Source organism: Panthera tigris, chromosome B4, assembly GCF_018350195.1.
Source record: "Panthera tigris isolate Pti1 chromosome B4, P.tigris_Pti1_mat1.1, whole genome shotgun sequence".
In the NCBI taxonomy this organism is placed as follows: Eukaryota; Metazoa; Chordata; class Mammalia; order Carnivora; family Felidae; genus Panthera; species Panthera tigris.
The window spans coordinates 18,039,525-18,061,574 of NC_056666.1; the positions used below are offsets into that span (position 1 = coordinate 18,039,525).

General features: G+C 36.6%; 1 protein-coding gene across 1 annotated transcript in view; it reads left to right on the top strand.

Moving 5' to 3' along the window:
* MALRD1 (MAM and LDL receptor class A domain containing 1) overlaps positions 1 to 22,050 on the top strand; it is a 778,752-nt gene that overhangs the window by 544,690 nt on the left and 212,012 nt on the right. Inside the window, exons 34-35 of the mRNA XM_042993660.1 lie at positions 291 to 419; positions 10,026 to 10,187. Coding sequence (XP_042849594.1) covers positions 291 to 419; positions 10,026 to 10,187 — 291 coding nt within the window. The remainder of the gene's footprint in view (positions 1 to 290; positions 420 to 10,025; positions 10,188 to 22,050) is intronic.

Here is a 22,050-nt window from a genome sequence, read left to right on the forward strand (position 1 = left end):
GCCAGAACCAAAGCAAAACATTTTTAGGGTCTTGAATAAGACTTATTTAGATAATAGATAATGGTCAACCCTCGGCCGATCAAAGGTGATTTTGAAAGTGCAATCCACATAAACTTACTGAGAAATTGGATGTGGTACTGAGGTGGGTGGGGTTGTCTAGAAGTCTGCCTTGGACAACTATTAAAAATCAGTCATTTATTTAAGTGTGGAATCTATAAAACCACTAAGAGACCACTAATATTGAATAAAATATTATAAAAATGACTTTTTGCTTTTATCTTTTTCCCCAGTGGGAGAGACTTCTGAGATTTGCCCAGAAGCCACTGATTTTTTGTGCCGTGACAACAAGTGTGTTGCATCTCACCTTGTCTGTGACTATAAACCAGACTGCTCCGATAGGTCTGATGAGGCTCACTGTGGTAAGTGGACTTGGCTGCTCTAATGCAGCCCATTCAGCACAGATTTGCATTTTATTAGGAAAGTAACATATCGGCATTGGTGACTGAGAGGATGTGTTCTTTTCATGCACTGGAGTAGATTTAAAGTAGCCAAAATGTTGGTTTTTTTTTTCTCCAACTTCTCTCTCCACATATCTAAATTTCAGCTCTCTCAACCATTTTACCCCCATACTAAACACTGCAGCAAATCTCGTCACAGAAATTTCTCAACATGTCATTGTGCAGAACTGTGTGTGGGGTCAGAATTTTAATTGCCAGAAACTGACCTAGCCATCTACATTTCTTCATTGCTTTTCATTTCCTTTTCCATGCCTTTTCCAAAAGATGGTTGATTTTATACATGAGGTTAAAAGTGAGCGCTTTAAATAAATACTAGTTTAATGATTCATTTTATCAGTTACATTGCTCTGGGAAAAGACGACTAGATTGGCCACATTGTTTTTGTTTTTGTTTTTGTTTTTTCAATTGAAGCTTTAATTCAAGTGATGTCTAAAAGTCATGTATAAAAGCAAGTACGTAATTTTAAAATGTGAGTATGTATTTAAATCCAAAGAAGTTTTTTTCATACGTCTTACTGACAAGCGTTCGAATGGAATCTTGGTACCACTCAGGCTACCTGTTGCAGTGTTTGCTGCATAGGAAACTACGCTAAAAGTTAGGGGCCTATAAAAGTTTCATTTGGCTTTTAATTTTGTGGATCATTAACTGCGAAAAGAATCAGCAATGCCAGTTGTCTCTGATTTACATGTCTTCAACTAGTATAGCTGAAACAGGAGAGTCACTTTAAAGACAGCTTTATCCCCTCCATGTTTGGCACATTGGTTCTCTTTGGTCTCTCTGTTTGGTTTGACATGGCGTCTCATCCTCCAGGGTAATCAAATGTGGCTTGGGTTTTCCATAACATAGCTATCACAAGATAATCAGATATCTTGCATGGGACTGGCTTTTACCAGAGTAAATGATCTCAAGAGCAAGCATTCTAGGGGCGCCTGGGTGGCTCAGTCGGTTGAGCGTCCGACTTCAGCTCAGCTCATGATCTCACGGTTGACAGGTTCTAGCCCCGCATCAGGTTCTGTGCTGACAGCTCACAGCCTGGCCTGCTTCGGATTCTGTGTCTCCCTCTCTCTCTGTCCCTCCCCTGCTCATGCTCTGTCTCTCTCTGTCTCAAAAATAAATAAACATTAAAAAAAATAAAATAAAAAAAAAAAGAGCAAGCATTCTAGGATCCATAGGAAAAAAACAACAAGAATTCTTATGGCTTAGCCTTGGAAAGTCTAGAATGTCACTCTTGGTTCTTTCTAATGGCCATTCAAATTAAAAAGTCTAGCTTAGAGTCAAAGAGAGAAAGGGTTCAACTCTACCCCTGGGAAAATGTCATGCGTGTATAGGAAGGGAGAACCACAGAAGTCATGTTTAAGTTTTTATTTTAAACTTAATATCGTTTTCATTCCTCAGCATCTTATAGTAATGATGCTTCTGAAGTGTTCATTTTCTCTTTGTTTTCATTTATTACATTTATTAAATTGTGGTAAAATATACATAATATAAAATTTACCATTTTAACCATTCCTAACTGTACAGTTCAGTGGCCTTACGTGCATTCGCATTATTGTAGACTTCCCCACCATCCATTTCCAGAACTTCTTCATCTGGAGAAATCGAGACTCTATGCCCATTAAACAATAATCATCTAGGGGCGCCTGGGTGGCTCAGTTGGTTAAGTGTCCGACTTCAGCCCGGGTCACGATCTCGCAGTCCGTGAGTTCGAGCCCCGTGTTGGGCTCTGGGCTGACGGCTCAGAGCCTGGAGCCTGCTTCCAATTCTGTGTCTCCCTCTCTCTCTGCCCCTCCCCCGTTCATGCTCTGTCTTTCTCTGTCTCAAAAATAAATAAACGTTAAAAAAAATTTTTTTTAAAATAAATAAAAAAAATAAAATAAACAATAATCATCTATTTTCCCTCTCCCAGCCCCTGAAAGCCACCATTTTCTTTCCTGTTTCTATGCATGTGACAACTCTAGGTACTTTACACAGTATTTGGAATCATACAGTAATTGTCTTTCTGTGACTGACTTATTTCATTTAGCATAAATTTCTCAACATTAATCCTATACTTTCATTTTAAAATCAAAATATAAAAGGGAGTGAAAATCATAGGCACTTCTTAAAATGGTACTGTCAGTGCCCCAGTACTATAATAATCTTGATTTTATAAACTATTATTTATTTCCCTTATAATATATATGCAATCTCCAACAAAATTTATAATACGTTGAAAAATACTTTCTAGTATTCTTTTTTTTTTTTTTTTTAAGTTTTTACTTAAATTCCAGTTAGTTGTTCTTTCCAGCTGTTTTCCTTAGGTGCACCAAAAAATATTTTTTTGATACTGACAGTAGAGAACTGATTCCAATGGTGCTCTAAAACAATGCTCCAAACCATTTGTGAAATCACTAATTTTCCACCGGGCCTAACAAGTAGAGTATTTAATAACCGCCAGCAAAACAAAGAAAGATTCTAAGGAAAAATATTTGGAACATTATGACATTGATATACATAATCCAGAGAGGAGAAAGGACAGCTCTCACATGCACATAGAAAAATAATTACTTAATTAAATAATTTAATTTAATTTAATTTAAAGAATTAAAAATTTTTTCTTCCTCTCATTTTAAGAGAGGAATGTTTTGAAAACATTTACATACGGAATATATTCTTCCATTTATTCCTATTCTTAGTATGGGCTAGGAACAACTTTCTAAACAACGAATGTATAAAAATGAATAAGATTTTGTCGTAAACTTCAATAACCGTAGTAACGGTGGAGGCAAAAACCGGTGTGTGTGTGGGGGGGGCGGGGTGGGCAGGGCAGGGGGAATATAGTAAAATATAGTGTTCTTTGGTTTTTTTTAAAGTTGGTAATAAATTTTAAAAATTCTTATTACTTTTGAAATGTAACAAGTGATAATAATAATAAGGTTATCATGGTTTATTTTGGAAGTATAGTTGCAGAATTACATGTGCCCATGCAATATAGGCTTATAAAACATAAATAGTTATTAGGTATTTTGGTTTTCAAATATGAATGTTGCTTTTGTTTCCTTGCCTTCACTCATTTTTCTTCTCGGACTGCTTTATGTGATTTTTATTTTCCCACAGTACAAAGGCAGTTTTGATTTTCAGAAACTGAGTCCGTTATGTACTTATATTTGTTCGTGTTACCTACAATTTTGGTGGACAACTGCAAGCTGTATTTGAATTTAATAAAATTAAAACAATATGTTGACAAATGAAATAGTCACTTTCCTAAAGACCTTTTGATAGGCGTTGTTCACATCCACACACAGGAGTATACAGGTGACTTATTGATTCTGCAAATTGACTTCATCAGAATTTTATGTTGATAGTCTTTGGGATACATTGGATGCATCAGGGTTAGATTCCTGCAATCCGATAATCTATTGTGGATGATGAAATAAATGACAAAGTTTTTTAAATGACCTTTGGAGAAATAGAAGGAAGAAATGGACTTTTGGTTTATTAAACTGAAGACTTCATTTTGATATTGACCCTCACATGCTGAATGATTATTTAAATTCTCAGAGACTCATTTTCTCATCTTTATATTAGATATAATCACATCCAACCTATAGAGTGCTTTGAGAATTAAATGCCATAAAGAACATATTTGTTCAGTCTTCAAGGATTAATAATGTTGGCCTCTTCCATTTCATTATTTTTATATTCTCTTGAAACTTATCAGTCATAGTGTATATATTTCATGGACTTTATACTTACTAGAAGTTAAATGTAGCTGTTCCTCATGAGTAAATTTTTACTGCAGGTTATAAATAAAGCTAAAATTTTCGTTTGCATCTCTAACTTCTGTTGCAAAAATGCACCATTTAGAAAAAATGAAACCACTTCTTTTTAAAATAAACAGTTGAGTTTAAAAATGTGCTCTTTTGGGGGCACCTGGGTGGCTCAGTCAGGTAAGTGTCTGACTTCAGCTCAGATCATGATCTCACGGCTCCTGAGTTCAAGCCCTTGTTGGGCTCTCTGCTGACAGCTCAGAGCTTGGAGCCTGCTTCGGATTCTGTGACGCCCTCTCTGTCTCTGCCCCTCCCCTTCTCATGCTCCGTCTCTGTCTCTCAAAAACTAAATAAACGTTAAAAAAATTGTTAAAAAAAATGTGCTCTTTTCTTACATGGAAGAACATTGTCACCTAAAGCTTGTATTAAGTGTGCTTTGTATTCTAGGCTAGGGATGTGCAAGGCGTGGGTGAAAACATTCTCGCCTGCCTTTACAACAGTTACAAACATCATTATCCAGTCAGATCCTTCTTTCCCACTGAACCGAGACTCTTTGAGATTCTTATCAATGTAGTGCTCTATGAAGCAATTTCACACTGAGGATAAAGTATTAAATATTCAAGTATGATACATTATGGTATAGCAAAATAAGGCAAATATGTGGATATGAGTAATGAACAATAATCAATTACGGGGCCAGCTCTTAAAAAATATAAATTGACCAAAATTTACACTAACCATACAACCATGTGGCTGAATACCCTCCTACTGGGAAAATGCCAGTAGTTTAAATGTTGTTAGTAATGCTTTGAATCTATTCGAGGAATCATGACAAAGGTCACAATTTAGAAAATATTTTTTTCTAAAACAATAACCATTAAAAAATACTGACCACATAATCATCACCAAGGAATATTACAGAGTTCCTTGTATCATCTATCATTTAATAGTTCTATATGGAAGCACTTATGGTTGTAACAGGGTTAAGTAGTAATACCACTCACATAGAAATGTTTTTAGTAATTCAATGGTAAACAATTACGATGACGATCTACAATGAAGAAGTAATGAATTTCCAAATGAATTCTAATGACTATAGTTGCTGTTAAGTGCCATAAACCACACATGTACACATAATTTCAGAGAACTGAAATGGTCTGAAAAGGAAAGATAAGACATAAATCGAGCATTCAAAGGTGAGTAGGATTTGCTAGGTGGAATGGAAAAGATACATTAATTAATATGCTTGTAGCAGAAATTTCGACCTCAACAAGTTTAGACATCATGGTAGTTCCTATTAGTTGCCTAGCACCCCTTTTTGTTTCTTAAAAACAGAACTCTGGTTTTATTTGGGGCAGCTTTGTGACCAAATACAAATGCCATCTTTTCCAGACTTCCCTGCAGCCACCAGAGGCTAATGAGATATACATGGAAATTTTGAGAAGGTATCCCTTTTAGAAAGAAAAGCCCCAGGATAGTTAAAAAAAAAAAGGCTTTTCTCCTTTCTCTTTCCTTCCTTCCTTCCTTCCTTCCTTCCTTCCTTCCTTCCTTCCTTCCTCCCTCCCTCCCTCCCTCCCTCCCTCCCTCCCTCCCTTCCTTCCACCTTCCTTCCTTCCTTCCTTCCTTCCTTCCTTCCTTCCTTCCTCCCTCCCTCCCTCCCTCCCTCCCTTCCTTCCTTCCACCTTCCTTCCTTCCACCCTCCCTCCCTCCCTCCCTCCCTCCCTTCCTTCCTTCCTTCCTCCTTCCTTCCTTCCTTCCTTCCTTCCTTCCTTCCTTCCTTCCTTCCACCTTCCTTCTTCCACCTTCCTTCCTTCCTTCCTTCCTCCCTCCCTCCCTCCCTCCCTCCCTCACTTCCTTCCTTCCACCTTCCTTCCTTCCTTCCTTCCTTCTTCCTTCCTTCCTTCCTTCCTCCCTCCCTCCCTCCCTTCCTTCCACCTTCCTTCCTTCCTTCCTTCCTCCCTCCCTCCCTCCCTCCCTCCCTTCCTTCCACCTTCCTTCCTTCCTTCCTTCCTTCCTTCCTTCCTTCCTTCCTTCCACCTTCCTTCCTTCCTCCCTCCCTCCCTCCCTCCCTCCCTCCCTTCCTTCCTTCCTTCCACCTTCCTTCCTTCCTTCCTTCCTTCCTTCCTTCCTTCCTTCCTTCCACCTTCCTTCTTCCACCTTCCTTCCTTCCTTCCTTCCTTTCTTCCTTCCTTCCTTCCTTCCTTCCTTCCTTCCTTCCTTCCTTCCTTCTTCCTTCCTTCCTTCCTTCCTTCCTTCCTTCCTTCCTTCCTTCCTTCCTTCCTAAAGAGAATGAGCAGGGATGGAAGCACAGACAGAGAGGGAATCAGTCTTAAGCAGGATCCACACACAGTGCTGAGCCTGATGTGGGTCTCAACCCACGACCCTGGAATCATGACCTGAGTGGAATTCAAGAGTCAAATGCTCAACCAACTAAGCCACCCAGATACCCCTCCTCTTCCCACTTCTTTTAATGCCTTTAATATATGTGATACTGGTAAGAACAACAGTCATGCAACCATGAAGAGCCTGAGGATGACGAGATGGCAGAAAAGATGGAAAATATATGCTTTACAACCACACAGTTGAACCACAATGCCGTGTTTACACGAACAACTTCCTGACTCATTTTTAATTGAGATGAGTTAATTCCTGTGTGTTTTAGCTACTATTACTTGGGTTTAGTAGTATACTTATTAGTTGGAACCAACTGCATTTTTGATTGATATAATAAGGAAAATGTGTTATCTGAAATAGCAAGAAGTGAAAAGCAAGGAGCCTTAAAGTTGGTGAATGCAACAACTTTTCTTATCAAAATATTAGAACTATATGGACTCCTTCCTTCTTTATCCTTGCCATCTTCATATAACTGACTTTTTAATCAAGTCACCTATCCATATAATCTCTTCAGTCCCAAGGATAACATGTTTATAATGATATCCTCAGAAAGGATAAACAGATTCTCTTTCTTTTGATTTGTTCTTAAGAACAAGGCAAACTTTTCCTAGGTCCCTTTTTCACAATATGGCTCATTGTCTAGAATTGTATCCCAAGACTATGGCTAAACTAATCAGTACAAGGAAAGAAGAGAACATTGCACCTCACAATTGCTTAAATAAATTATAAGTCATCTCTAGATATCTGAGTGAATGAAGATGAATAGTCAAATGCAATGGCAGTCTGTCCTCTACAAGAGAGGGAAGAAATGACTGATAAATGAGCATCCCACTGTGAGAGAAACATTCGTAAAAGAGAGAAAAGTAGTCCTAAACATAAAAGTTGAAAAAAAAATCTGTTTTTATTTAAGAGACAATTTTATAAAAAAATTTGTCTGGCATAGAGGCAATTTTGAGATTGAGTTTCAAGAACACTTTGCATCATAGGAAAGGTTGTTGTATGCAAGGCGAGGGGTTTAAGAGAGTATATTCAAACAATGTGAAAAACAGGATATTTTGAGCAATGGAAAAAACACAAGAGCTTTCTTAGAGATAACTAATGTGTTTCGGGTTTGTAAAGTTGATATGATGAAGGCTATACTGAAAAAAAAAAGTAGACTCTTAAAATAAACCAGGGGCTTGAACCAATGGAACTGTAATAGGGGTTATGAACTTCAAGGAAAAGAGTGAGTAAGTTCTCGAAGGGAGAACCTGCAAGTGTTGGTGATAGATTGGACATGGAAATGAGGAAAGCAGAATCAAAGATAGCTCCAAAGTTAACATCTTTAAAAAGAGAGAGAAGATTCATGCTCTGAAATTAAGCAATAATCTCAGAAGAACTAATTTCGAGAGGTGAGTGATGAGTTCACTTTAGGCTTTTTGGTTTTGAGATGATAGTTGCAGATTCCAAGTGGAATATTCAGCCCACATTTGAAGATAAACATCTCCATTTCATCCTGGCTGCAGATTTGGAGGCTATCTGCATGAAAGTGTGAAGGACCATGGGCCAGGGTGAGTGAAGCTATCTATACAGAGTGAGAAATTTAGGCATGTAAAATTAAATCAAGAGGAGCACCTGGCTATGTCTGCAAGTTATAAGAAAGGAACTGGTAGAAAATATGAGACTGAAGGGCCTGGAAAAGTTTTCTAACTGAAATCACTGAAGCTGTGGAATGCTAATAGCAGTGTTTGGTAAGGTGTTGAGATCATAAACTGAGATTAGCTCTAGAAAAGAGAAAGGAAAATGGCATAATTTGAGTTAGAGAGAATGAAATATAAGAGAAATTTTATCTTGATTGTATAGATCTCTTCAGAGTCATACATAAAGTCATATATTAGACAAGGTGGGACAGAAGGTTCAAGAGTGGTTACAGAGATTCAAAAAGGATATAGAATAATTATTGTAGGTCGTATGTGTTAGGGAGTCAGTTACATAGAAATGCAATAGTGCAGAAGCTGTATGTGACATCATTCTAAAGAACACATATGGCTGTTTTTTGTATTTATATTGGAATATTCGGCATGTTTGTGGTTGTGTTAGCTAAACAGCTGGAGAACTGGATTTCTTTTAGCCATATTGTATACCATAATATAAACCTATTTTTTCACAATACTGGAATGATAAACATAAAAAGGGGATATAGAGAGCCCATAAATAAGAATATAGAATTAAATACATTATATGTCATGTAGAATGAATGAAAGAAATGTACATAATTAAAAATGATTCTAGAATTTAGGGATAAAATGCAATCATGCCTGAGAAGTAAAAATATGGATATTTAGTGAAATATTTTCAGGGATCCAGAAAATTTTCTGAAGAAATATTAAAGCTTTGTTTGCTATATGTTTGGCATCCATTTGATGCCAAGTTCTTCTTCTGATAAAGTTTCTATATGCTAGTATTAATTTTATGTTAAGAAGAAGTTATGAAGAGAAACCATCCAGAGAAGAAATATTAAAAGTAACTCAAACTTCATCTTTCTAAAAAGGAAGGAAAAAATCAATGACAATCTCAATAGATTCATACTGATTAAATAACCCAATCATTCTGTCTGTACAACAGTTTTACAGTGAATGCTCAAAAATAATAACTGTTGTGCAAAGAAAAGAAGAAAAAAAATAAAGAAAAATGAAAGTATATATCACCATGTTATGATGGTACTTTTCATAGATGACTAGGTAGTAGACATTCAGTTATTAAATAGTAATTTTTCTCATTGTAAATAACTTAATTTTTAATGAGTTATCAATCAACACTTAGAAGAGAACTTTTTTCAGTATTTCGTGACTAGCTCTGAAATGTATGTGGATGATTGGTGTGGTATGCCGAGAGCATCTGTGTCCTCTGCAGTTTACTACTTCTCCAAAGGCACCTTTTCTTTAGTTAATGACTTTGCCCCTCTAATGGTCTGTGCTGTTCAAACACCAGAGTAAACAGAGGGACTGAATTAAACATCTAGACAACTGGAGCTGTTGATCTATTTGACCTGACTTATCTGCATTATCATAATATTATGTTCATTGCTCATGTGTAGACACAGTTTTATCAATCATCTATAATATTATTAGTCAACCCATATAACTCCTTCATGGATAAATGACAGTATTCGTGCACTACTTCTAGACTTTATGATGAAAAAAGAAAAAAAAAACCTACAGTGTACAATTGATATTACCAATGGGTGCAAATGTCCTGGTTCTTTACATTTATTAATAAATAATTAAAATATGCAAGTATTAATTTTAAATAATCACAAGTGTAGTGTAATAAAGTATATAATATATATTTTCAGAACATTCTGTTGATATTTTCATTTCCTTAGGCCAGTACACGAGCACAATAGGAAGTTGTAATTTTGAAACAACTTCGGGAAACTGGACCACAGCCTGCAGTCTTATTCAGGACTCTCAAGATGACTTAGACTGGGCCATTGGCAGTAGAATTCCTGCAGAGGCATTGAGTCCAGACTTTGATCACACACCAGGTAAGTCTACCAGAGACACACAGGCCAAATAATCCACTCATGGAAATCTGTATTAACAATTTGGATGAGTATCAGAGAATATTCCTTATGTCTGTGTGTGGGTAGAACTCATGAAAAGAAAGTTAGTCCTTGTTTTTAAACTCTGGATTATTGAATAGACTCAGAACTGACATTGCCACACCAAGGAAATCCACGACTCATATTTTAAGAGCCTCAAAGATTTTATTTACTATCCCATAAAGGTGGAGTCAAAAAGTGTCCAGTTGGGGCAGGAACAAGTAGGGGCATTCAGATTAATGCATATAATAGGCAAAGATGTACAATTAGCAGTAATAAGAATTCTCCTGCTGATGATGCAGCCACCCATTCTATTTCAGTCCCTCTGAAATGTAGGGGCAGAGACATAAAGTGATGATGGTTAAGAATGAACATCAGCATACTTTTCACAAGTTTTGCCTCCTTCCTTGTGATTTGAGGTTAATGTAATCCTTCATGGTCTTATGGGTAATAGAGTCAGAGTGGAAGTCAGCTTTTATTCTTATTTACTTTTACCCTGAAGTCTTGTGTACTCTGCGATTTTCCCCCCTTAGGAATCTAACTTTTCTTAGGGGATAAACCTTTTCTAAATTCTCTTAAGGATAAAATCTAGCTCTTCTAGTGATAAAAAATGACCTTAGATATTTGCAACAGTTACTTTTCTGTGTCAACTTGGATGGTGTTTTTGGATGAGGTGAACATTTAAATTTTTTTTAACGTTTATTTATTTTTGAGACAGAGACAGAGCACGAACGGAGGAGGGTCAGAGAGAGAGGGAGACACAGAATCTGATACAGGCTCTAGGCTCTGAGCTGTCAGCACAGAGCCCAATGCGGGGCTCGAACTCACAAACTGTGAGATCATGACCTGAGCCGAAGTCGGGCGCTTAACCGACTGAGCAACCCAGGCACCCCGGATGAGGTGAACATTTAGACCCGTGAACTTTGAGTAGATCACCCTTCATAATGTGGGTGGGCCTCATCTAAGCAGTTGAAGGCCTAAATAGACCATAAAAGACTGGCCTTCCTGAGCAGATGTAATTCCCCACAAGCCTGCCTTAAGACTTCATCTGACACATTGGCTTTCCTGAGTCTCCAACCTGCCAGCCCACACTGCAGATTTGGGGCTTGCCAGCCTCTATAATTATGTGAGCCAATTCCTTATAGTAAATGTCTTTCTAGATTCATACATATTTTATCAGTTCTGCTTCTCCAGAGAACTCTACTTAATACAATATCGGTCAAAACAATTGAAGCATAGGTCCAATGAAAAAAGAACAAGGTTTTATGGAATTAATTAAAGTGACTTTTCAAAGAAAAGGTATGGGCAATTGTCTCAGCCGTTTTATGGTAGTAAACAGAGAAGAATACTTTTATTTCTATATTTGGGCAGCTTGAAAATAATATGACCTTCAATTACAGTGTAGCTGTCCTTTTTTGTTTTAAATTTGGTCCCTAATTCATATCCAAATTGAATATTCTTATTCCTTTTGACCTGCCAAGTTGTATTTACTCTTCCCTACCAGTTTTTTCTTTCTTTCTTTCTTTTTTCCTTAAAAAGCATGAAGTTAGTATACACTAGATTGTAAGTTAACAAACAGGATAGAAAATTAAGACACTGAGGTCAGTAATTAGGAGACTTTAATATATAACAAAGGTCAGTTATGTGGGGTAAAAGATATAGTCTTTAGTGTGGTTTTGGCATATCTGGTTATACAGCTGAAATAAAATGAAATTAAACCCCAGGTTTTCTTTTGTGTCTTTTATATACAGAAATTCATTCAGATGGACTAAAGGCTTAAATGCAACAAATAAAAACAATAAAACTCTTGTAAGAAAATAGAGGGTAAAACTATATGCACTGTAAAGGCAGGATCTCACTTCTAAAAGCCCAGAAGCTACAAAAGAAAAGATGTACATATTTGATGGTATAAAATTATAGCTGTGGCCTAAAAATTCCATAAACAAAATCAACAGGCAAACGATAGTTTAGACAAAAAAAATGGTGCCAATTACAAGTAGGATACATATGGATAACTTACAGACTTAACTACAGGTGTCAATTTCAACAGCCAGAAAAGATTTGCATAACTGATTCACAGATGATCAAATTCAAATAATCAACAACAATATTAAATGATGCCCAAGTCCACATGTCATCAGAAAAATTCAAATCAAAATAAGCAGCTGGGAAAGGTTTTCAAAAGCCATCAGTAGATGGTTGAGCAATGGAGAGTCGGTAGCTGGAGAAGGATACTCATACATAGTTATGGGGAAATGTCCTTTTGGAAAGCATTCTGGCCATAGAGAAATAAAAAAACCAACACATAAGCACATGTGTATAATGATATTGACTTCAGCATTGTTTCTCATTCAAAATAATGGAGGGGGCACATGGGTGCCTCAGTGGGTTAAGTGTCCAACTCTTGGTTTCAGCTCACGTCATGATCTTGCAGTTTCGTGATTTCAAGCCCTACATTGGGCTCTGTGCTGGCAGTGTGGAGCCTGCTTGGGGTTCTCTCTCTCCCTCTCTCTCTCTCTCTCTCTCCCTCTCCCTCTCTCTCCCTCTCTCTCCGCGCCCCCCACTCTCCACCCCTCCCCCACTCATGCTGTCTCTCTCTTAAAATAAATAAATAAAAACTTTAAAAATTTTTAAAATAATGGGAAATAAAATGAATGTCTCTCATTCATACAATCATTTATTTGTTCTCTTATTCATTTATTCGCCTATTGCATGCAAGGCACTGTTCTAGGTACTGGGGATACATTAGTGAATATAAAACACACCTTCCACAGTAGAGTTCCCATTCTAGGAGAAAGGAAGAGATCATTGAACATATATCATAAGTAAATAAATTATGTCCCCCATTAGAAGCTGAGTGGAAAAAGGAATAGACTAAGTAGGATTGAGTGGGCATACGGATAGTTGTGTGTGTTGCAGTAGATAGGCTGGTTAGATAGGTGGCAGTGAGAAGATGCCATTCAAAAAAGACTTGAAGGAGGTGACAAATGAGCTATTTGGATTCCTAAGGGAGGAGGATTACAGTCAGAGAGACAGCCAATGCCAAGTGCCCTGAGATCAGAATATGGTCTGCGGGTGTGCCCCATGGCCACGAGTGATGTTTTAGGTAATTTAATTAATTTTTGAGATGCTGCCCTATACACTACATAGTGTTTGGCAGTATTCCTGGCCTGTAGCCACTAGATACTACTAGTGTTCTTCTCTCTGGTATTGACAGCTCAAAATGTCTTTAGAAATTGGCAGCTATCTCCTGGGGACAACATTGCCCCCTGTTGGGAACTAGAGGAACAGCCTGGAGGCTCATGTAACTTGTTAAATCCAAGCATACAACATCATGCAGCCACTAAAAAGAGTGAGTTTAGCACTATACAGTTGATTCGTAGGGATTTACAAAACGTATTAAAGGCAAAAAGCAATATGCAAAATGATTATAGTATGATACAATTTTTTTCTAAAACAATGACTCATGCCCCTTTATTTGTGCACGTGTATAATTCTACATAGATATTTCTATGAATAACTAAGCATGAAGAGAAAGATTTTTTAAAAAGGATATATATATATATATATATATATATATTATTAACTTGGATTACTTGGATGAGTGATAGGGTTGAAGTAGAGGAGAGGGAGAATAAGTCTAAAAAAAAAAAAAAAGAAAGAAAAGAAGTAAAAACAGGAATTGCACCTCAAAAGAAAATCTAACATACATGATGGTAGCACCTACATGTGTCTGTGGAAAATTGTCATAGACTCTGGGTCTGGAGTTCTCTCTTGTCCGGCAAGAGAGCAGGACACAGGATTAAAAGTGCAAGAGAGGCTAACGTCTGGGAGAAGATGAGAGCCCTGAAGAAGCATCTTTGCGCTGCTTTTATTAAGATCAGAAGGCTTACAAGCATGATGGGTGTGATGGGCATGCACAGAGAGACAATGAAACTGTAAACGTTAACTCATGGCCATGAATATTAACTCATGGGCATGGAGAAAAGGGGTTTTGGAGATATGCGGTGTTAGGGGTTTGGGTCAATACAAAACAAGATTCTAGTGCTGGGTGGAAGGTTGTTTAAAGCAAACATGAGGCCCCACTTCTGATTACCTAAACTGGCCTAGGGAACAAGAAAGAGCCTGCTACCTGAGGGTCAACAAGGCATCTTTCTTTTGCTAATTAGCTCCCCTCTGGGAAACTTTGCCCTGCTATGGTCTTTGGCCTTTTTACCTGTTTACCTAATTTGGTCCTTCCTTCCTGTGAAAACAGCTTTCTGCTATTGTCCTATACTGTTGTCCTACATTGGAGGCCTTTGCCCCATTTACCTAACCTTATTTACCTAATCTTGTTTACCCAAACTTGGGTGTGTTCATCCTATGCCTTTCTAATTCTTTATGCCTTGTTAACCCATCAGTGACTGCTCAGGGAATTCCTAAGCTTGTTCCCCACAGAAAATGAGCTGGATATTTTTAATTTTACCACTTAAAAACAATGAATGATCATCTTTTCTACTCTTTTAGTATTTAGTTTTTCTTTATTATTTCTTTTCATCAATTTTACATTACTAGGTAATACATCTTTTTCTAAAATTTTAAACGTATAAATAAGTAGAAAAAAAAGAAAAAAGTTGTCTAGTAATCCCAATAGAGCAATATAATCGTTTATAAGCTTTATGTTTGTGTATCTTGCCATTCTTTCTTAATATACATATTTTCAAATAAAAATAGGTTTCTACTAGATTCCGTGATTTGATAAATGTCTCATGAACAAGTTTATACATTATGAAATATTTTTAACATGATATTCTACTTTTGGGATATCGTGTAATTTATAAAGTGATCTAATGGTAAACTCTTAAATTATTTCCCAACACTTTCACTATAGTAAACATCACAACAGTGAATATACATTTAGATGAATATTTGTTTTTTTACTTTTATGATAGTTCTTGAGGATAAATCCTTGTTTCTCTCCCATGAGAACTTATGAGAAAGAAGGCAATTTTCATTTTTGCAACCAAGATCTAGACAGGGACATTTCCATACAATGTCTGTGAGGTCTCTAGATAACAGTATCTCCTTATCTTAAGACAGTATTTGAAAATTCCAGAGCATGGCTGCTAGTATAACACTTGCTGATGCCCCAAAAGTATCCTAGGCTCAGTTTAGGAAAAGGTAATAATATAATCAGTGGACATGGGAAAAGTTCTGTGCATTGTTCAAAAGAAAAAACAACAGACATAAGTGATCAGTTAATACCTTTTAATGGAATAATTAAAGACTATTGATGGCTATATTTTCTTTTTTGAACTTTTGTAGCTTATGTGAGTTCATTAGAGGCCACATGAAAAGTTTTGAATCTGGTCATTATGCAATATTGTACACAAGTAATGTCCGCAGATAAAGAAAAGTAATCATTCTGACAGAATACTTTATTATCCCCCCCTGTTAATCAGTACTTGAGACAGGATATTTTTACAGAGCAGTCTCTTCAAAGCAGCCTGATTATATCATCCTTGATACACTAATACGGCTCACTGAACTTGTTTAGGCATCTCTGAAACAATGGGCTGCTAAATAAATTGTAGGGACATTAATTAATTTTGACCCTCTGGGAAAAACAAAATTCTTTATGAGAAGGCCAAACAGATTCAAAGGGCCTACAGTCTATTTCTAAACATCTCAACGTTGCTGTTAATTAAAACTGTATTTATGGATCTTTTCACTTATTGTTACCAAGATGAAGAATTAGATCCATAAGGAGGACATTTTCAATGCCCATCACGGGCCTATTTATGAGTCTTTTTGGAGCCATTGCGGAAGCTGTGGAGAGAAACTACAGACATTAATCCACTCTCGTGCGCCCATGAATAGTTTAGGCTTAGTATATACGGGACTTAATGGCAAGAGTGACATTTGGGTGACATGAACTAATGAAGGTATAAAACAAAAGCTTCTGTCTCTTTTTTTCCCCCCCTTTCTTCACTACTTTATTTTCTTTTTAATGGTATAATTGACCATATCCACAATTAAACTCTAAAATCTGGTAGGATAGGAGTCACATATTTTGCTCTTTTTATATTCCCTCCAGCATTTAAGACTGAAAACCACTTGATAAATACTTATGCAGGTCTCACGTTCCCTGTCTGTCTCTTTCTGTATTTATTAACAGCAATGTATTTCGGACTAATGAATGCAACAAGCATTTCCTGAGTGCCCGCTAAATACACAGCGCGTTGCTAACTGAGGGTATGAATTAACTAGATGTTTGTAAAGTAACTGGGATGAAATATGCTGGCTGATTATAGCCCACATGCAGTTACTATTGTGCAATTCAGTATTCACCACACAAGGTCAAAAAATACTCCAAAACAATCTTAGTGATGCTAATGCTTTGATGTGTGCAATAGCAGTTTAAGGTACTGAGTGTTCAACAAATATAACTTACTTGATACTTGGTTGACAGAGCCTTGGGGGCTAGACAGAGGATAATTGTACTTCCTTTTCAGTAGATGGTACAGGCATTATTATTATTCCTACAGATGACAAACAAGAAAAGCTAAATGACTTGTGTAAGCCTGTATCACAAATGACAAACCCAGAACTAAATCCCTGGTGTATGGAGCCTAATCCAAGGCCACTCCAGGACATCTGGTAGCGTGCTTTGTCCTTAATGGGTATTAACGATTGTGTTGTTTACTGTAGTGAAAGTGTTAGGAAATAATTTAGGAGTTTACCATTACATAATGTTATAAATTGTGATATATCAAGCTCTTGCTTGAATCTCCTTAATCTCTATATTTAGGGCCACTTAATCTCTATTTTGGTCTAGGTGATATTACCATCTCACTCTGGTCTCTGACAGAGTAGAGGGAGACCCTCATATTCATTTCCTTGGGATGGTTAGGGCTTGGTCAAGGATACAGTTAGATATATAAAACTCAGCCTTTGTGGGGTGCCTGGGTTGCTCAGTCAGTTGAGCCTCTGGTTCTTGCTTTTGGCTCGGGTCATGATCTCACTGTCTGTGGGATCGGCCCCACATTCAACTCTGTGCTGACAGCACAGAGCCTGCTTGGGATCCTCTCTCTTGCTTTCTCTCTCTCTCTTTCTCTCTCTGCCTCTCCCCTGCTTGTGTGCTTGTGCACTGTCTGTCTGTCTCCCTCTCTCTCTGTCACTCACAAAAAATAAAAAAAATTTGTTAAAGCCAATCTTAATTCAATAGTTTACTAGACTCACTGATCTTACTCGCATACACTCATGTACACACACACACACACACGGTTATCAGTTATTAAAGAGAGTATAAAATAACTGTACTGTATCACATTTTTTAAATAATCACATTTAAAATCTAATTATTGGACCAGAAATTTTTGAGATATTCCAGGAAGAGGCAGGCAAGATGGGATCAGGATGAATTGAGTAAAAACAGCAGAAATTCCAGCCGAGGGAAGCATGGTTCACTACACGTCTTTCCAGGGAAGCTACACACATATTCTAAGATCAAAGTAAAAAATACTGTTCTGGACAGAATTGTGTCACCCCAAAATTCATATATTGAAGCCCCAATGCCCAATGTGACTACATTCTGAGATAGGGCAAGAAGGTGATTAAGGTTAAATGAGGTCTTAAGCATGGGTCCCTAATCCAATAGGACTAGTGTCCTTATAAAAAGAGTAAGGGGCACCAGGGATATGCACACACAGAGGAAAGACCATGTGAGGCTACGAGGAGGAACCTCCAAGCCAGAGAGAGAAGCCTCAGGAAAATCCAACCCTCTAGCCCCTCCATCTTGAATGTTAGCCTCCACCGCTGTGTGGAAATAACTTTCTGTTTTTGAAGCCACCCAGTTTGTGGCATTTTTGGGGGGGTCAGGCTGAACTGACATACAAATACCAACAAAGGTGGTGAAGAGTTCTTCAGAGGAGCTCCCTGAAAACCAGCACTCAGGTCCCGTTGTGTGCCCCTCCCATGACCACAGAAGCGCTTTAACTCATAAAGTAAAATCAGATCCCTGCCATCTAAAGATAATCGGACATGGGCCTAGGAAGAGATTATCATGACGTAATTACAACATAAAAAAGAGGCAAAGTCATGTTTGGATTTGCACAGGATCAACACTATAGGTTTGCAGGGGGAAATAAAGAAAGAGAACCTCATCCAAGAAGAAAAAATTGGGGCATCGCTGTTTGCCTGTCTGCTTGCTTACTAACTTACCCCTTAGTCCCCCCACCAAAGAACGTGGTTCTCAAATGTGGGTTCCTATCAGAACCATATGAAGAGTTAAAAAAAAAATACTAGTATCTGTGTCTGCCCACAGAGATCCTGGTTAATTGGTTAGTATCATGGCCTAGGCATCAAGATTTTTAAGACTTAGTCACAAGATTTTAGTGTGTAGCTGAGGCCAGGAACTACTTCCCTACAGGAAAGCATACACCCCCAGCCCACCTCTATAGCACCTGCTTTTCCTTCTCCCAAAGGAGAAGCCTTTCAGGAAAACAGTTCTGTATTAACAGCAGTGGAAATTCTTTCAAGTTACCTACATTAAGCAACAAAAGCCTTCATTCAGCACTTTCACTGAATAACCAAAACTCATCAGGCAATTAAAGACAAGCAGTATCATAAAAGAGAGAGATGAAAATGTGAAAAGAACAGTTATCCCCGGAGGAAATGGATGACTCAATGTAGTGGACATTTGTTATATTTTCTTCTTGCTTTCAGGGTTGTGAGTTCAAGCCCCACATTGGGCATAGAGCCTACTTAAAATAAAAAATTTTTAAATAATAAAATATGCATACTATGGACCAAAAATGTAATTATAAAAAGGAAACATAGTTATTTTTAAGTATAAGATGCTAGTTATGAAAAAAGTAAGTCTAATCTTGTAGAACTATATACTGATGTGCTTAAAGGAGATCTAATTTGACATCCAGGATTACTTCAAAATTAGTGGTGTTGAGGGTATAGGTGGTAATACAGAGGAAGCAAGACAGACTGTGGGTTGAAATTACTGAAGCAAGGCCTTGAGTAGGTGGAAGTTCATTATAATATATCTTCTACTTTGGTAGAAATTTGAGATTTTCCAGAAAAGATGTTTAAAAAAAATTGTTCCCTCAAAATATGAATGTGACTTAAACAACCAATTTGGCAATAGATTTCATATTAAAAAAATAAAAAGTCAAAATATAAAAAAATGAATAGATATGTAAGAAAATAAATAAACAAAGTGAGAGATACTGACAGTATGAGATCTAGCATGAAATAAGAACTGGGTAGTAGGAAAACAACAAAGGAGTTGGAAACAGGTAGAAGGGAAGACAGAGAAATGATAATAATAAAACTAATCTCTTCCCTAGATCTTCAAATTATACTGAGATAGATCAAAGACTGTAATTTGTAAATCCTTCTTTTATCTAATCCTTCAGTAATACATTGGACTTTATTATGATACCAAGTCAGAACAGATTTCTGTTTAAAATTGGATGTTTTTCGGATACTCCAAGGGGAGTTAATTACTAATGTACCATAATAATAATAATCACATTAAAGTCTGAGAAGAGTATTAAGAGGAAATGTGATTTGTGTGATGCTTCAGCCACCACTTTAAAAATACATGTGACTAAATGGAAAACAAAATGCTATTCATTGGCATGGTGAAAAAATGGCTTTTTTTCCCCCATTCATTCATTTAACAAATAATCGTTGAGTCCATTTTTTGTCAGCCACTGTTTGAGGTACTTAGAATACATGTAGGTCAAATCAGAGAATGATCTCTGCCATCACATGGCTAACATTGTAGCAGAGGGATAGAAAATCAATATCAAGCATTATAAATAAATTATATAATATATATTAATATATAATACTTAAATATATATTAATCATATTAATACCAACTAATATATTAATTATATTAATAGATGTTAATTAATTATATTAATTAATTACATTGTGTTATAATTAATATAATTATATCATATTATAATGTGTTATATTAAATATATTAATTATACTAATATATTTATATTACATTAATTATATTGTATTAATATATTAATATTATATTAATTATATTATATTGATATGTTAATATTATATTAATATATTATATTGATATTATATTAATATTATATTAATATATGTTAATTAATTTATATAATATATATTAAATATACAATAATTTGTTGGAAGTTGATAAATGCCATGGGGAGAAAATGGAAAAAGTAGAGTGGTAAAAGAAGAATCGATCAGGAGCCAGAGACCGGGGCGGGGGGTGGGGGGGGAGGGGGTGGCTTAGGAGTTTTGGGCTTGGGGGAAGGGCAGGTAAATTAAAGGAATGTTCATGTGGAGCCACTGGGATGAAGGGGCCTGCATTACTGCTTTCAGTTTTATAAAGGGTTGAATGGGTGTTGAATAGTTGCTCTTTTTATCCATTCATTCCAGTCCAAGCAAAATAATTTTTTTAAACAAAATGAGGAGAAATTTCAAAGGGATATAGAAAAAGGGTATTAAAATCAGTTAAATGTCTCCTAAGAGTCAGGCAGTGTAAAAGAAGATAGGCATGTTGTCTGATTTAATATTTTTAAAATATTGTGATGTGGAAGATATAAATTCTTAGAAAGATTTAAAAAGCTGATGAAGTCCATGGGCGTGACTGAGCAGGGGGACTTGAATATTAAACTCTCTGACTCAAAAGACTTTTCTTCTATTGCCTACACTGTCCAATATGATAGCCACTAGCCACACAAACTGTTGAGCCCTTGAGCTGTGGCTGGTCCAAATTGAGATGTGCTATAAAAGTAAAACACACATTGGACTTCAAAGATGTAGTACAAAAAAACAACATAAAAATATATCAATAATTTTGTGTATATTCATTATATATTGAAATCACATTTTGGATACATTGGGTTAAAAAATATATTACTAAAATGTCACCTATTTCTTTTACTCTTTTATTTTTTTTAATTTTTTAATGTTTATTTAGTTCTGAGAGAGACAGAGAAAGAGAGAGACAGAGTGCAAGTGGGGGAGGGGCAAGAGAGAGGGAGACAGAATCCAAAGCAGGCTCAAGGCTTTGAGCTGTCAGCACAGAGCCCCATGCGGGGCTCAAACTCATGGACACTGAGATCATGACCTGAGCTGAAGTCAGACGTTTAACCAACTGAGCCACCCAGGAGCCCCTCTTTTTACTCTCTTAAATGTGGCTACTAAAAATTCAAAGACTCCATATATGGCTCACAGTATGTTTCTATTGGACAGCCCTGTTCTGTAGTACACACACATAGGGAAGACTTTCTTGTATACAAAGTGACTAAAACACTAGCCTCGACTAAGGAAATACTGGAAAGTACACGTCTCTGGATATCTTTGAAGATGAGCAATCTCTTGTTCATGAATTCACACTCTGCCAGCTAAGACCTGCAAAGATGATCTATTCAGCTTCCAAGCTCCTTTAAGAGGAAGCTGCTTATAAAGCAAAGTGGTGTAATTATAATAATTTAGTCCAATATATTATCTTCAGAATATATCATTATGTATATTAACAGAGTACATCCATTAAACAGTGACACAGTCTTCTTATGATATCAGCAATTTCCACGTCCAAAAATAATGGTTTTGGCATTATTGCTCAAATATGATACTACCTTGTTCCATAATTTTCAGGTTCATTATTTCATCATTTTATAAGTATCTGGGCATTATAGTTTCTCTAAAAGGAATTTACCAAATTCATATTTATTTATTGACTTTATTTCTCAGTAAAATAATGAACCATTAAACTTATTCCTTTCTATCTTCTCAAAAACTTTTCTCTTTG